Source organism: Papilio xuthus, unplaced genomic scaffold (genome assembly GCF_000836235.2).
Source record: "Papilio xuthus unplaced genomic scaffold, Pxut_1.1 DF825783.1, whole genome shotgun sequence".
Taxonomy (NCBI): domain Eukaryota; kingdom Metazoa; phylum Arthropoda; class Insecta; order Lepidoptera; family Papilionidae; genus Papilio; species Papilio xuthus.
This window is the reverse complement of record NW_013532866.1, coordinates 1,239,520-1,255,897: the sequence shown is the minus strand read 5'-3', so window position 1 is coordinate 1,255,897 and position 16,378 is coordinate 1,239,520. Positions and strand designations below refer to the sequence as shown.

General features: G+C 34.5%; 1 protein-coding gene across 5 annotated transcripts in view; it reads left to right on the top strand.

Moving 5' to 3' along the window:
• gek (serine/threonine-protein kinase gek) overlaps nt 1-16,378 on the top strand; it is a 36,155-nt gene that overhangs the window by 10,517 nt on the left and 9,260 nt on the right. For 3 of the 5 annotated variants that reach the window (XM_013323156.1, XM_013323159.1, XM_013323155.1), the window contains exons 7-32: nt 62-210; nt 688-781; nt 1,147-1,203; nt 1,550-1,604; nt 1,961-2,091; nt 2,426-2,512; nt 2,666-2,787; nt 3,056-3,206; nt 3,548-3,668; nt 3,893-4,002; nt 4,601-4,729; nt 5,043-5,156; nt 5,564-5,698; nt 5,976-6,086; nt 6,448-6,561; nt 6,923-7,036; nt 7,277-7,381; nt 7,661-7,763; nt 8,083-8,350; nt 8,706-8,824; nt 11,809-11,862; nt 13,817-13,923; nt 14,304-14,354; nt 14,842-14,958; nt 15,733-15,831; nt 16,116-16,286. In XM_013323156.1, the coding sequence (XP_013178610.1) occupies nt 62-210; nt 688-781; nt 1,147-1,203; nt 1,550-1,604; nt 1,961-2,091; nt 2,426-2,512; nt 2,666-2,787; nt 3,056-3,206; nt 3,548-3,668; nt 3,893-4,002; nt 4,601-4,729; nt 5,043-5,156; nt 5,564-5,698; nt 5,976-6,086; nt 6,448-6,561; nt 6,923-7,036; nt 7,277-7,381; nt 7,661-7,763; nt 8,083-8,350; nt 8,706-8,824; nt 11,809-11,862; nt 13,817-13,923; nt 14,304-14,354; nt 14,842-14,958; nt 15,733-15,831; nt 16,116-16,286 (2,988 nt within the window). The remainder of the gene's footprint in view (nt 1-61; nt 211-687; nt 782-1,146; nt 1,204-1,549; nt 1,605-1,960; nt 2,092-2,425; nt 2,513-2,665; nt 2,788-3,055; nt 3,207-3,547; nt 3,669-3,892; nt 4,003-4,600; nt 4,730-5,042; nt 5,157-5,563; nt 5,699-5,975; nt 6,087-6,447; nt 6,562-6,922; nt 7,037-7,276; nt 7,382-7,660; nt 7,764-8,082; nt 8,351-8,705; nt 8,825-11,808; nt 11,863-13,816; nt 13,924-14,303; nt 14,355-14,841; nt 14,959-15,732; nt 15,832-16,115; nt 16,287-16,378) is intronic. The other 2 variants (XM_013323158.1, XM_013323160.1) reach the window with 2 other exon arrangements.

Here is a 16,378-nt window from a genome sequence, read left to right as displayed (position 1 = left end):
ATCTGTTATAATGACTATTTGGTACTTTTTACGTCGTTGTAACGGATGTATGTATGTGCAGTACCTGGTGATGGACTACTACTGCGGCGGAGACCTGCTGACGCTGCTCTCCAAGTTCGAGGACCGCCTGCCGGAGGACATGGCGAGGTTCTACATCGCGGAGATGGTGCTCGCTATACAGAGCGTGCATGAACTTAGATATGTACACAGGTGTGTGTGTGTGTGTGCGTGTGTGTGTGTCAACATATCACTTACACTTTTAATAAATAAGTTAGTAAATGCCAAATTTTAAAGATATAAAGGACCGTCTCGAAGGACCAATTGTTAGATTTTTGTTAACTTAATCGCCGTTTTTACACAATTTTGTATCCAGATTGTGTGTAGTGTATCTTACTCCTTACTAACATTATAAATGCGAATATTTAGATGGATGGATGTTTGTTTGAAAGTATCTCCGGAACGGCTCAACGGATTTTGATAAAATGTAGAACATAATCTCGAAGAACACGCAGGCTAATAATTTATAGTTTTTTTTTATAAATTTTAATTAGTTTTTTTTTAATTCACGTGGACGGAGTCGCGGGCGATAGTAATCACGATATATGCACGATGTTTAGAGTTCTTGTTATTTTTTGGGTTTTATTATTAAAAGTGACATAAATGTAATAAAATATTTGATTATTTCAGAGACATAAAGCCTGACAATGTGTTACTGGACGCCAGTGGACACATCAGACTGGCTGACTTTGGTTCCTGTCTCAGACTTGGTGATGATGGAAAGGTAATCTTTTATATGTTCCTAAAGTAAAAATAATAAAAAATGTTTCAATATAAATAAAACACTTGTAAGATACGTGTGTTTGTATGTAACAAATAAACTCACAAACTGCTGGACTGATTTAAAAAATTCTTATGACATAAGAAAGCTGAGTAACACAATACCTATATTTATTACTAGATTTTTTTTATTTTGGATGACCGAAGTCTCTGGTAAAACTTAGTTTTTAATACTTTACAGTAGTTATTCAGTTTTATATTGAATTAAATAAATTAGGTATAATAAAATTATTATTATTTTATTTTGTTGTCTGTCTGTCTGTCTGTCAAGTCCTTTTTTTAATTAAATCCTGGGTATTTATATTTCAGGTACAAAGTAATGTGGCAGTGGGAACGCCAGATTACATATCGCCAGAGATATTGAGGGTAAATTTTATATTATTTTGTATTTTATCTATATATTCATAAATTATATTCAGATTATCTGTAAACGAGTCGTAGCTGATAACGAATAAACTATTTTTGTTCTATCTGTTCGTCTGTCCGTAAGTTCCTGGTTATCTCCGGAACGTATGGATTTGATAGTACTTTGACAAGAAGGTATACGAGCATTTTAAAGGCTTCTTTATTTTTAAATTCCGCACTAACGAAGCCGCGGGTAACCGCTAGTTAAGTTACAAAATTGTATAGTAAATATTAATACAGAAGTTATTTTAAAATTGAATTAAAAATATTTTTTTAAAGTTTATAATTTGAATATTAATTTTTCCAGGCGATGGAGGATGGACAGGGACGTTATGGACCAGAATGCGATTGGTGGTCATTAGGTAAATTATAGTTTCTATAATTGTGTTATGACTTTTTAAATTAATGGAAACATGTCGACGTGTTTTTGATTAGTTTGTATTAGTTTGAATTATTGTATGATTGTCTGAGAAATAGCATCTATCTTTATTAATATATATAATAAAATTGGTGTGTCCGTGTGTATAATTAACATTTCTTGTATGTGATGGATTTTGGAACCTATGATGAAAAATCAATTTTTATCTGTCTATCAATCTATCAGTAAGCCGCGCTTGGGTTGTGCAATCTCCGGCACGGCTGGTTTTATTTTGACCGAACTTTGACTAAAAGGTAGCTTATACGTTAATGTTATAAACTATTTTTATTAATTCTGCAGGCGTGTGTATGTACGAGATGCTGTTCGGTGAGACGCCGTTCTACGCGGAGTCGCTGGTGGAGACTTACGGCAAGATAATGAACCACGCGCGCTGCTTCCACTGCCCGCCGCCGGATGACCTCGCACCACAAGTCTGTATACACTTACAATTAAAAATAAATAAAATTGAAGGAATATTTGACATGTTTGTATAACCTAATGAGGGCATAAGATGATATACCAAAAGAAATTTCGTCTTCATTATATTATAAATGTGGTGGATGGATGGATGGATGTTTGTTAGAAGGTATCTCCAGAACGGCTGTATAGATCTGGCTGAAATATGACATAAATGAACAAAGTCTGAAAGAACACATAGGCTGTTAATTAACTTTTGTTTTTTAAATTCTGCAATGTAATGTAAATTAATAAAATACAATATTCAAATTCTAAAAATGTACAACATTTTGGTTTGAAAACTTCCAGGTTTCAGAAGAGGCTAAAGATCTGATACGACGATTGATCTGTTCGTCAGAAAACAGGCTGGGAAAGAATGGGTTGCAAGATTTTAAGGTAAAAAAAACATAAATAACTTAATATTTTGAATACTATAAAGAATAAATATAATTAATTAAATTGCGTTATTTCGCGAAAGTCCATTGGTTATTGCGACTGCATACAGTCTTTTTAATGTTGTTATAACCGAATTTTCCTGTACATTTCCAGAGCCACCCGTGGTTCGCCGGCCTGGAGTGGGACAATGTGCGTGAGATGCAAGCTCCCTTCGTGCCTGACGTCTCCAGTCCCACTGACACCTCCAACTTTGACGTCGATGACACTGATATAAGGTTATTATTAATACATTAAAAAAATAAATTAGTAGCCTATGTGTTCTTCCAGACTATGCTCTACACCTACGCAAAGTTTCATCTAGATCCGTTGAACCGTTTTGGATTTACCTCATAACAAATATCTATTAATTCAAAAATTCAAAAAATATTTTAATTTCCTGTATGTCCTCTCACCATCTATTCATTACTTCTAAGTGTGCAAAGTGTCTAAAGTAATTCAAACATGTTTTATGTGAATGTTTCACCGGTATCCACGTGTTTACAGGTTATCAGAGGCAGTACCTCCGCCCCCGCCGTCTGCAGCCTTCTCTGGACGTCACCTTCCCTTCGTAGGATTCACCTTTACTGCAGGCTCTCGCTTGTCAGACCTGGGTGCGCCTACGCCGCTCAGTCCCGCAAAGAATGCGCCTAGTCAGGTATGTAGAATTAGAATAGCTTTTCCTACTCTAAATCTTCATCAGTCTTGTCTATTTCTCCATACATCCCTGTTAGCCATCATATCTGAATTTATTCCCTTACGTATGTCCTCTTTCATCCATCCATACATTTTTGGAAGACCAAGAGTTAGAATAATAGTCCCATATAATAGTTATTTTCCGCGGCTGATGACAGATTTGAATTGATTCGACTACTTTCAATGGCAATTTAGGTCGTTCCTTATTCGATTTAGTATGAGAAATATACACTAAGCGACTGATTAAGCAACCATCAAACCACTCTGAGTCCGGTATGGTATAAATATGAATTATTTATTCAGCAGGCTCCGTCTAACGCGGGTGATCGCGCTGCACTCAAAGCATTGGAACGAGAGAACGCTTTACTAGCGCAGACAATAGCTGAGCTGAGGTCGGGTGGATCCGGCCTGGATGTTACTAGTGGTGAGATTCTTATATCACTGTTGAACCCCTTTTCCACTAAGCCAGTTGACGTAACTGTGATTTTATTGTTAGCTTATTGGAAAAGAGGTAAAATTTTAAAAAATGACGTTAACCAAGTTAATTGTATGATTATTTTAAATGACATTGTTATTAGCGCTTTTATTATAGTTTCATACATATAAAAAGCAGATGACTTTTAATTCTATTTACTATTGACATTTCAGAAGAGTTGATTCAACTGAAAGAAGAATTATCGACATTATCAAAGAGGAACAGCGACCTTGAAGCACAGTTGAGATGTCACGAACAATTGACAGCGGGAGTCACTACTACGGTAATATTTTGAACTATTTATCAAACTATTTCCGTATCAAATTAAAAAAAGCCTATATGCTATTTTCAGCAAGCGCTTAGAAACTTCATCATATTTTGTCGGTGACGTTACAAAATCTTTCTCACGAGTGTTCGTATTAGGCACCATGTTCCAAATTATATGGAGATCAGTTTAACCGTTCTGAATTTATGTGATAACAAACGATAATGCAATCTTTCACATTTATAATATTAGTAAGATAACTAGTGGTCGTCCATTGCTAAAAGTCTAATATAATTAGTAATCTTTTTTTTATTTTTTTCCCCCGTTTCTGCCCGCACGAAATTATAAACAAACTTTATTAGTAACCTATGTGTTCCATACTATGTTGTACATCTAAGCCAATTTTGAGCGAGATCCGTTCAGACGTTCCGGCAATATCTTCAAACAAACATCTAACCATCTAAACATTCGCATTTATAATATTAGTAAGATTTCCACATTAATTTTAATTAATTAAATTTAAGCAGTATTCTAAAAAATGAGATCAAGATATTCGATTGACGTATTAATATTGATAATAAGTAAGATTTTTAGTAATGTTATTAATATATTTCAGGATTCGAGTTCCCCACAAGATGTACCAACGCGATTGAGAGAATTGGAACTATTGGTTGCGTCATTAAACTCTGAGAAAGATGAATTAATTAAAGATAAGACTGATGCTCAGGAGAAACTAAGATTGCAGGTAACAAATTAAATATTATATTTATAGTATTTTAAATTTATAATTAACATTTATAAATATTGAAGGTGTTCACCGAGATATAGTCTAACAAGGTCCGGTGAGAGGTCCTGCTATCGCGGTTAGATCTGTCAGAAAACATGTGAAACACACGGGGGCATAGAAATTGGGATATAAAAACTTTCTAATAGGTTTTTTGCCATTGAAAGAAGGGCGCTTGTGAGCTATCATCATTTAGTTTGACAAATATACTTGTCGGTTTATACTTTTGCCTGTTTTCCTACCGACAAATAATAACGAATAATCTTGTATCTAGGACAAGGAGTTAAAAGACGCGTTGTCGCAATGCAAGCTGGCGATGGCGGAGTACAACGAGGTGTCGGAGCGGCTCTCAGAACTTAGGCAACAGAAGCAGAAGCTGTCGCGACAGGTTAGCACCACTATTGGTATAAGTTTATAGAAAAAAACTATTTTTTTTTTTCAACAATTCTCAGCGATAACTACAGTGGAATTTGAATAAGCGAGAAATCTTTATGAGCCAGATAAAGTTCTCTGTTAATTATCCATAAAGTGCATGACTAAAACGTATGAATTCCAAAATACAGTCCAACCTTAATAACGAGTCTTAAAGGACAGAGACATTTTTCTCGCTTATGGTAGTAATCCTTCGGAGTCGGACAATGACTTACTTAGAGAGGTTTCTCGCTTATCATGTATTTTGTCTGAATAATATAAGCCTTTTTTATGTAATCTTATTTCTATATGGCTGTTCAGTATCTTATTCTTAATAAATTATAATATATATTAGATGCATTAAAGTATTACAATATGTTAAAGGTTCGTGATAAAGAAGAGGAGCTGGAAGTGGCAATGCAGAAGATAGACGCGCTGCGGCAGGACATCCGGCGCAGTGACAAAGGTCGCAGGGAGCTGGAGGCCAGGCTGGATACTGCCATCTCAGAGGCTACTAAAGTAACTTATATATTCTTATTCTTTGTATTCCATCGTCTTCTAGCATGATATATATACAGGGTGTTGCGGAAGTTACGTGGATGATTGTGCCTATAAAAAAGTATAGCTTGAAATGACGATTTAACTCAATTTGTCAATTTACAAAGTTACTTTAGAGGACTTTTATGAATTTCCGGACATGCTGTACTTAGCAATTCGGATAATATATGAAAAAGTGATGTGTTAGAAAGAGATGGAAATATATCAAGCGATTATGTATTTAATGTGTATGTAATAGGAGCGCAAGTTGCGTGAGGAGACGCTGAGGTCGCAGCGCGAGGGCATGGCGGCTGCCACCGGACCCGCAGCCGATGTTGCCAGGCTACAGGCTGATGTTGAGGCGTTGGAGGTACTGTACTGTATCTTACTAATATTATAAATGCGAATGTTTAGATGGATGGATGTTTTTTTTAAAGTTAACTACAGATCGGCTGAATGGATCTTGATGATATTTGGTATACATATAGAAAATAGTCTGGAAAAAATCATAGGCTATTAATTACGTTTTCTTTTAATTCCGGCCGCACGGAGTCGCGGGCGACCGCTAGTAATCTCATAAGGATTTTATGACAGATTTTAGACATTGACAAGGGAACGCATTTTAATTTAAAGGGTTACCAGTGAGCAAAAATTTCCTAATTGTCCTTTTTATATTTAAGGTAAGGTTGTATATAAGTATACCTTATGTATTAAATATTTGTTATATACAGTTGCAGTACAAGGAGTCGCTGGCGCAGCAGCAGGCGCGGTACAACGCGGAACTGGCATCGCTCAGGGAACAGCTGCAGGAGGGAGACGCTGTCAGAAATGTACTCAATAGAGAGGTCAGCTCAACTTATACTGGACTCTGATTGTTATATTGTTTGATTAATGGATCACTGGAATAAAGTTACAACTCACTGACCTCCAGTAGCCTAAATGACAATCTATTTTGACGTGTTACGTGTCATTTGGTTCGTACTCTGTCCTTGTAGTATTATAAGAAAATTAATAAGTAACCTATGTGTTCCTTCAAACGATGTTTTACATCTATGCCAAATTTCATCAACATCGGTTGAACCATTTTGGAGATATCTTCTAAAAATACATCCATCAATCCATACAACTAAACTTTCACATTTATATTATTAAGTAGGATTCCTTTCTTTCTCCAATGACTAGTATAAAATATATTTGTGTCAACAGCTGCAAACATCTAAAGAGAAGCTGGAGAGCCGTCGGTTGGAGCAGATGTCTGACAGTGAGGATAAACAGATGCTCATCAATGACAATAGGAAGCTGGCCAAAGATCTGGATGCTGTAAGTTATATAACAGGTTTTATAGACTGGATATTCATACATTATTAAATCTTTTGACTAAATTCAGTTAATCGACTTCCATGGTATAATTTAAAAAAAGGAATTCTCTGTGGATTTTTTTTTCTCAGTCAATTCATGGGAAGCCATGAATTAGTTTAGATTTGCCTATTAAATATCTAATATTCACCTTTAAAATGTATTTGATGAAGACTTATTATATTCATACGTATTTTATAACAGATGGCTGAGAACGGCAGAAGATGGCAGACGGAAAGGAGACAAATGGAGATGGAGTTGGAGGAGTTGCGAGCGAAGAGAGATACGATGCAGCATTGGGAGACACAGGTAATATGAAATATTAAGTTTTAGTATATCTATAAAAACAAAAATAATTGTAACTTTATCGATAAAAAAAAAATATATTTTATACGCCTACTTGCTGCAACGGATCCTACGCGCAGGACTTAGGTTAATAAGTAGTTCTTCCAGACTATGTTCTACATCTATGCCAAATTTCAACTAGATCCATGCAGCCATTCTGGAGATACCTTCTAACAAACATCCATCTATACATCCAAACATTCGCAGTGTCCAAAGTGTTAACGTTTTAATATTTGATTTCAGATAGCTGATATAATTCGCTGGGTGGCAGACGAGAAGGAAGCTCGCGGCTACCTGCAGGCTCTCGCCACTAAGATGACTGAGGAATTGGATTATCTTAAACATGGTAAATCTTTTTGATATATTGGTGGCAACGACTTTTATTTTATTGTTTTGTTATTAATATAATTATTTGACTGCACCAATACAAATAATTTTCATCATGTATGATGATGACATTCTGATCTGATGATGGAGCTGGAAGGTGGCAATAGCTTTTTCGCAATGAAACGACATCACGTCATCAAGTTTGGACTCGATTGAATAATCTCGACAAGTAGTTAAAATACAAAATTCTCACAAATTATTAAAAGTGAAATATTATTGGCGTCAGTCATATGACTTACTTACTTTTATTTAATTTTAACAATGAACTGTTTCAACAGCAAGTTCAGGTCGTTCAGGCATGGTGCCGCCGTCCTCCCCGCCGGCAGTTGGCTGGGCGGGGGGCGGGGCTGCAGGCGGAGCGGGGGCTGCAGGGGGCGGTGCGGGGGCTGCGGGCGCGGCGGGGGGCTGGCGCAACCGGCGCTCGCAGAAGCTGGACAAGATGGAGATTCTGACACTGCAGTCCTCCCTGCACTCAGAGATACAGGCCAAGCAGGCGGTGGGGGAGGAGCTCAGCAGGACCAGGGCGGAGCTGCTCGCCAGTCAAAGGTGACCACACGAATATATCTAGATTTTTTGCTATAAAAATAGTTTTTTTGATGTACTCTGACCTCAGGGACAGGTTGACACAAGCATAATAGGTCTAGTTATCGAACTGGGTCGTCTTTAGACGCTTGGGACATTTAATTTGCTGGTCCTTCGAGCAGGATATTTTATATCTTTATAAAAAAATGTTTATTGTTAACATTGTGATTCATTTGCTAAAATAGTAATAATTGCATAGCAGTAATCAACAGATGATAGACAGGTAAAGGACGATTTCTATGCCAAATCCATCTCTTCCTTATAAGTATAAGTTATGGTGTAGAGCATAGTTAGGTGATGAGATGTTTGTGTGCACCAGGGAGCTGATGGAGACGCGGCAGAGGCTGGAGACGCTGGCGCACGAGATGAAGCGCAAGGAGCAGCACATCCGCGACATGCAGGACAAGCTGGACACGCCCGCGCACCCCAACAACTCATGTGAGTACCCACACACACACACACACACAACATACATACCAGTGGACTTGATTGATACATTACATACTAGCGGTTGCCTGTGTCTTTGTCCGTCTACAATAAAAATAATACTTATCGAATTGAGAACTTACTTTTTAAAGTTGGTTAGTAAAGTTGTCTATAACATTCCTGAGTGTATCAGCTACCTTCCAGTCAAAGTCCCGTCAAAATCAGTCAGTCAGTTCCGGAGATTAGCCGACACAAACTTGCACTTGTAGACATACAGACAGACAATTTTTTTTATTTGTTTTTTCGTTATCGGCTAAGCAAATACGTATATACAAAATGTTTTTTTTTTAATTCATACAAAACACTACAAATAAAATTTGCATACATGTTGTATTACTATTAAGGTAAGTTTTATTTAAGTGACCAGATTTTTTTTATTAAGATGTACAGTTTGTTTTGGAATATTATCGTAAACTAGATTTGGATAAAATTATCGTTGCGCTTAAAACGTAGGTCACAATTTCAGACATAAAAACCTTTTAGACCTTTTAATACGTTAAGTACTGGCTACTGGCCTAGCTTGCTCAATTGAAAAGATTGTAGTGGCATGTGACGTGTTATACTTCTAAAGTGGATGTATGAGTCTGGAAGGAAAAGTGTATAAGAATGAATGACAATATTTGCTTGGGCTTGCTTGAAAGCATGGGTGTCGATAAATTGTTATTTACAATCAAGTTCACTTGTATTTTTATTGCTTTTGGGCAAGTTGCTTTAAATTTTCATAGCGTATTATATAAGTAATATAATTTAATTTATTTATTAAATGTATAATTTTCAGCACATACTGTATAACAGAAGTATTATGTTTATTTAGTGCACCTTTTCTTTTTGTTTTGGTTACATGTTCCGCACAATCCCACCCCAATCAATACACGCAAATAATAAAACGTGAAATGTACGTATCCGTGACGTCACACGCTCGCCCCCGACGTCAAATGGAATTTTGGTCTCCCCCCACAAAGGGCAACGTCGACCGCGTCGAAAAAAACGAAAATAATTGCCGGGGATTTTATTTATATTCTGTATTCTGTTCACAATCGGTGGCATTATGGACTCTATGGTCGATTTGTGAATCTGTATTTTTTTTAATCTGTGAATGTATTTGGAACTGTGATTTCGAACGCGCCATTTCAAAAATGGAACACTTTGTTTTTTATTTTAACCGGCAACTGCATTTATGGACGTAACTGTATTTATGTGGCATTTATTTTACGTCGCGTGGATTTTATGTATTTTTTGTTGTTTTTTTTTTCTTTATTACTTCCGTGTTGTGCTTTGTATGACAGTTCGTGTATGGTTCAGGCCGTATATACCATTGTTTTTGGGCGTTACCTCATGTATATGGGGTGTTGCAGTTTTATTATATCACCATTTATATGATTTTAAATGAAATTATTTTTTTCATTTTGGTACTATGAATTGATGATTTTTTTTTTTTGTAAATCCAAAGTAAAACTTCTAGTCGTCAAATCGAAATCTAGTCTGACACGAATTGCCAAAGATTTTTTCATTTTTTTTTATTTTTACAATACGCCTACAAATTGAACTAGTCATAATTGTATTTTTTATTTTTAAGGATGACATATTGTGTCATTGCATATTTATGAAATGATGATACCACTATCATTTTAAAGTCTTAATAATTTCGGATCGAATCTTTCCATAAGTTAAAATATTTAAATCGGAATTAAAGCACACCGTGGAAGTAATTTTTTTTACAATTTAGTAAACTTTTAGTGAATCTCGGTGCATTTTATTGTTTATGTGAATATTTATTTTTGTTAAGCGAATCTTTTGTAATTTTTTGACACTACAGCCTTCATTATACATTTTTTCTGTGTTTAAAAAAAAAGACGTTATTTTGTTACACTTAAAGAAGGAAAATAGTTTTTGTAACAAACAAAATTGCACTCTCAGATGTTCGTAAATAAGTTTATTAGTAAAAATTACTTTTTTTTTTGGAATTATTAACAGAAAAATGTCGTAGATAGGATTTCTTGCTTTAATTCTCTTACAAACAGTTTTATTTATCCTCTTTCACTACCTTTTGGGCGCATAATTCTATTTTTTTTTTGATAGTACATAATTTTTTTTAATTTAAACTTTTTTTTTAACTCATATAAGGCTGGTAGTGTCGAAAACAATATTTTACGTTTCTTATTTACTGTTTGTGTTTTTTAAGTTTATATTTACTATGCATTTACTTCATTTTTTTTTGTTTTTCTTTGTTATAATATCCACGCGCAGTGCATGTGTATAAGTTAAATATATTTATGGGAACTTAAATGTTTATTGTTCTTGTATATAATACGATATTAAAGTTGTGTAATGCCTTGTTACATGTAGTTTGTTTTATTCAACCGAAGAAAACAACTGTATGTTATAATAGTCACATAGTTATAGGCTTTTTACCATAGCTTTAGAAAAAAAAAGATAAGAAAAAATGAAAAAAAAATTTTTTTTTCGAATTAAAAAAAATTGTCGAACTCAGAATTTTGTTTAATAGTTACTAAATTTGATGAAGTAATTGTTAAACTGTGTAGTTAATTTTACATGGGCTTATTATTTAGTGACTACTATAACATTTTCAAATAGAATATTAGTGACATTAGTAGAATGGTTTAAGGATCTTCCAAAAATCGCGTGAGGTTCAAAATTAGGGGTTCCGAAAAACACGAAACATCACGAAGTAGGGGGTTCTAAAATTAGATATCACGTTTATTTTCTGACTGAAATATTTAAACATTTCAATTCTACTTTGTACTAAAGATTAGAGTTAGTTTTTTGGGTAACTAGAAGTTGCTAAAAAACCTCACGTGTTTATTGAAGGACCTTAAACTCTTTGGGCGTTGTATCCTATACTATTATGCTATTGGTGTTTAATGTAAAATGAACTTAATGTACGGGGCATTAAAGTGGAAAGTTGTTGCAAGCAGCGAGGCAAGGATCTGCCAAATCGTCGACGTATTGGAGCGGCAAAGAAGAGAATGGTTCGTTGTTTTATAGTCTTAAGAGTTTGTCCATAATGTCTAATTAGAGGTAGATTATTGTTTGTGTATGTTTACCCCTTTTGTGTTATACAGTGTCTGTTGTTATGTTTATTTGTGATACTTAGATTTTTTTTTTATACTGGTGAATCGGAATTTAAGATTTTTTTAAAGAGAAAAAAAAATCAAATTTTTTTTTGCAATTTTTTTTGTGTTTTTTTATATGCAGACAATGTATGATCATTATTATTAACTTTAATTCCCCTTTCCATTCAAGTCATTCATTCGATATAATTCAAACAATATATTTTTTTACTGTTTTTTTATTTAACAACAGAGATTGTATCAATATAAAGCTCTAATTCATTTCTTGCCTTTGTGCGGAGTTTAATTTTTTTTTGTTTTTGGAGTTCATTTTGTAAATACGAGCAAGTGTAAAGAAAAAAAAAATGTAACGCAATATCGTTGTTTTGTGAGTCTTCCAATTATTTTATTATTTTATCGATATAATAAGATTATTAAATTTAACAATGATATACATAAATTATTACGTTAAATCATTGCTTCAGTTCTAAAACATAAATATAGCTAAATTATATTATCTAATTTACGTTGTACGTAAAACAAATTGAATGTTAATTACTCTTAATTACAATAATATATGAGTTTCTTATAATTTGTGCTAAAAAAGAAAAAAATAAGGAATATTTAAAAAAAAAAAAAATTTCATTTATGTATTTTCTTGTTTTTTATATGCAAAAAAAATCAGTAAAGACTCATAAAATTCTGATATGCGTTGATTTGCAATTACTCCAATATTTAATATACTTTTTTTTCCATGTAAATCGCTTTGCTTCTGCTTAAGCTTTTTGCGGTGGCATGGATGTGACATTGAATATTATAAAAAAAATATAATTGTAAAATTACAAAGTTACTATTACAGTAAACTTATTAAAAGACAGTTTTTTTTTCGGAAAAAAATCTAATTTTGTCAAAAAAGGTAATAGGAATGTAGTTGGTTTTTGCATCAAAACATTATTTGGAATCAATTCAATCTTATTTCATACTAGTACAATCGCATACAAAAGTTGTTTGAATTAATTATTTTTTTCACTCCATCCACATGTGTCCATTACATAACCACCACATAACGTGCTAAGCGATATGTTTTTTTTTTCTTTAACACTTGTTTGTATACGCATAGTTATTTTGACTAATATTTTTTTCTCAATTGTATAGTTTACTCCTACAGTTTTTTTTGTAAACCCTTCTTACTGTACGGCTAATGGTCACCATTCACACGGTATTTTGTGATTTTCTTGACTTCAATTCCTTAATATTACCTACAGCCTTCGGTTCAACTGCCGTCTCTTACATTCCTATAGTTATATTTTAGGTTTCATAGGGTTCTGACTTCTAACACATTGAGAAGGTTAGTCAGTTATTTAGTCAAGTTCAAATGTCAACACACCCCTTTTTATGAATGTTACAATGTTATTACAATGATGTGGAGAATTTAAACAGTAAATCATATTTAACTTTATAATTTACGTAAACTATGTAACATCTAGGATAAACATAGGTCGTATGGTATGTAAATATTTACTTTATGTATTATAACACCGGTATCGTGTGAATGGTGGCTTAGTGTATATCGTCTTTTGTAAATGTCCAGTGCATGTACGTAGTTGGAGAATTTAGTTCACTAAAAATGTTCCATTTTAATTCGAGTGTAAAAGTGTTACCGGCTATATTTAAAATTGTATTAAAAAATATAATTAAATTATAACACTTTTGTACTCGTATATACTTGCCACCATAGATTTTTTTTAGTTTATCATACCTTTTGTGAACGTGGTTTCGGTTGGGGATTGGTTTATGTGTTTTATTGTTTATCCTTACTTATTTTTTTTTTGTTTTTTTTAATTGGTTTTGAATCGAAGTATGGTGTTTTCAGTTTTGGACCGTCCACCGTCTCAGATGAGTTATTTGGATCAGTTCCTAAAGGACGCACCTGCAGAGAGGCATTACGACAATGTAGCCTCTATGAACAACGAACAGAAGGTCGGTATTCCTATGCATTTGATGATTTAATTTAGTTCACGTAATACTCGTGTCAATAATATTTTGTGTTATTAATACCTGTTATAATTGTCTATGATTTAATAAAGAAAAGCGCTTGTTAACATTGGTGGACTAATACTTTGTACATTTGAATTCAAAATAAGGTACAGGAAAAGCTCTTAAAAACTTTACTAGAACGATAAATAAAGCTAAAATTTTTATGATTTTTTTTCGAAAAAAAATTAATAAGTTAAAAAAAATTGATAACTCTTTGTCTTTTGTGTTAGGAATTGTTGCTTTTTATGTTTCACATTTTTTTTGCTTATTTTTTTTGTTTGCTTCCATGTTTTTGATTTTATGTTTCAATGGCTTGCGTACAGATGTCGCCGCAATACCGTTACAGAAATGCTCAGCATTGTTGCAATGTAAAGGTATTTTTCAACTTTTTTGTATTTTTTCTTAAATTATTTTTTTTTTTTCAATCCCCTCCAAAGCTTTTGTTGTTCTATGTTTTTGATTTAACCTTTTATGTTGGGTGTTGGTTTTTTGATATTACTTTAATTTTGAAAAAAGCATATGCCGAATGTTTGAAGCAAAAAAAAAAAATTACATTTTTACTGTTTGTATAAATATTTTAACATTAGATTTTGACTATAGCATTTTTTTTATAAGTGCACCTTAAAATAAAAAAAAATCTAAATTTAAATGACCATAATAATACAGTTAAACCAGGATAAGCGAGAGTCCAAAGGACCGCGGTATTTATCTCGCATACGAGGAGTTTCTTTTTATACGATTGATTGAACATGCATAATGAACTTGTGTTACCATATCTATCTTTGTTTTTTTTAATGATAACGATAGAGATGAGAATATATTTTTGGTACAATATAAATTCACAGTGAACACATGTTCCAGATGTACGGTTCGCAGCAGTCGTCTGCACTGAGCGGGTCCGCTGACTCCCCGGAGGAGGTGGAGCAGCGCGCCGCCTCGCCCGCCTCCACTAAGAGCTCGCCCAGTGACATGTCCACGGTCAGTGATACATCATCACCATCACCATCATCATCACCACCGTCATCATCAAAGGACCAGTTGTTCTCGTGCGTCTTCATAAACACGAAATTCAGACTTCTACATGTACAGGGCTATATAGTCACAAAATACTACGGGTTATATAACCCGTAGTATTTTGTGACTATTTGATTTTTGATGATTTCGTAGCTGGTGCTGAGGATTTTCAACCAGCCCGCACTTGGCCAGCGTGGTTCACTATTCCTAGTCTAGTCACCCTAAGTTAGAGTAGGCTCCGAGCCCCTCGGTGGGGACGTGTAGTGAGCTGACGATGATGATGAGGATTTGAACTAATGATAGAGATAGATTAAATGTCCGGAACATCAGCAGTTACGTTTAAGTCAGAACGAAACAGAAATTGTTATATCAAAGTAATGAGCTATAGTAATAATTCAGGGATAGTGAATCTTTAAAATAAAGTAACATTTAACAATTCTATTGTGTGTTTTATAGGGTTTTATTTTTTTCTAATATTACAAGCGTCAATAGCCTAATGGTTAAGAGTACGGATTTCCGATCACGAGGTCGGGGGCTCGAATCCCGCCATTCGACAATTGTCGTAAACCATATCCTAGCACAAGCCTACAACTTAGTTGGAATGGTCAAAGAAATATTAGTAAATTTACAAAAAAATCTGCTAATATTTTACAATTGTTGAGATAAGTGTTTTTTGTAATATAATTTGTATTATTGTATTTCTGATTATTTAATTGTTAATATATATATAAATTGCAGGATCCATCGCTAGGTCCTGGCGGCAAGCAGAAGATACATCAGTTCCTCGTGCGAACATTTAGCAGTCCCACCAAATGTAACCACTGCACCTCGCTCATGGTGAGACATCCACAACTCAGGGAAACGCACAGAATAAAAATATTTTCCTTTATTACTATTGCTTCACTCTTACATCAAATCCCCTTCTCATCTTTTCGTTATAAAGATAACTTTGGGAAGGGTAATAATAAAGGGGAATTCCATTCAAGGCGTATCTTGTATGTGGTCTTGGCATCGTACCGGCCCAGTCAATTCGAGTAACAGATGTTCTTGTAAAAATTGTAATTTTCGACTTATTTAATTGTTTCTTAAAGGAGATTTAAATTAGTATGTATGTGTGTCAGATCGGTCTGACACGTCAAGGCGTGGTGTGCGAGACGTGCGGCCTGGCGGTGCACACGCGGTGCTGCTCCCGCGTCGCCGCGCGCTGCCCGCTGCCGCCGGAGCGCAGCCGCAGACCTCTCGGCATTGACCCTGCTCGTGGACAGGGCACTGCATACGAGGGATATGTTAAGGTGAGGTAATCCGGCTTGAAGGACCACATTTATACTAGTGTCCGGCTCGAAGGACCACATTTACACTAGTGTCCGGCTTGAAGGACCACATT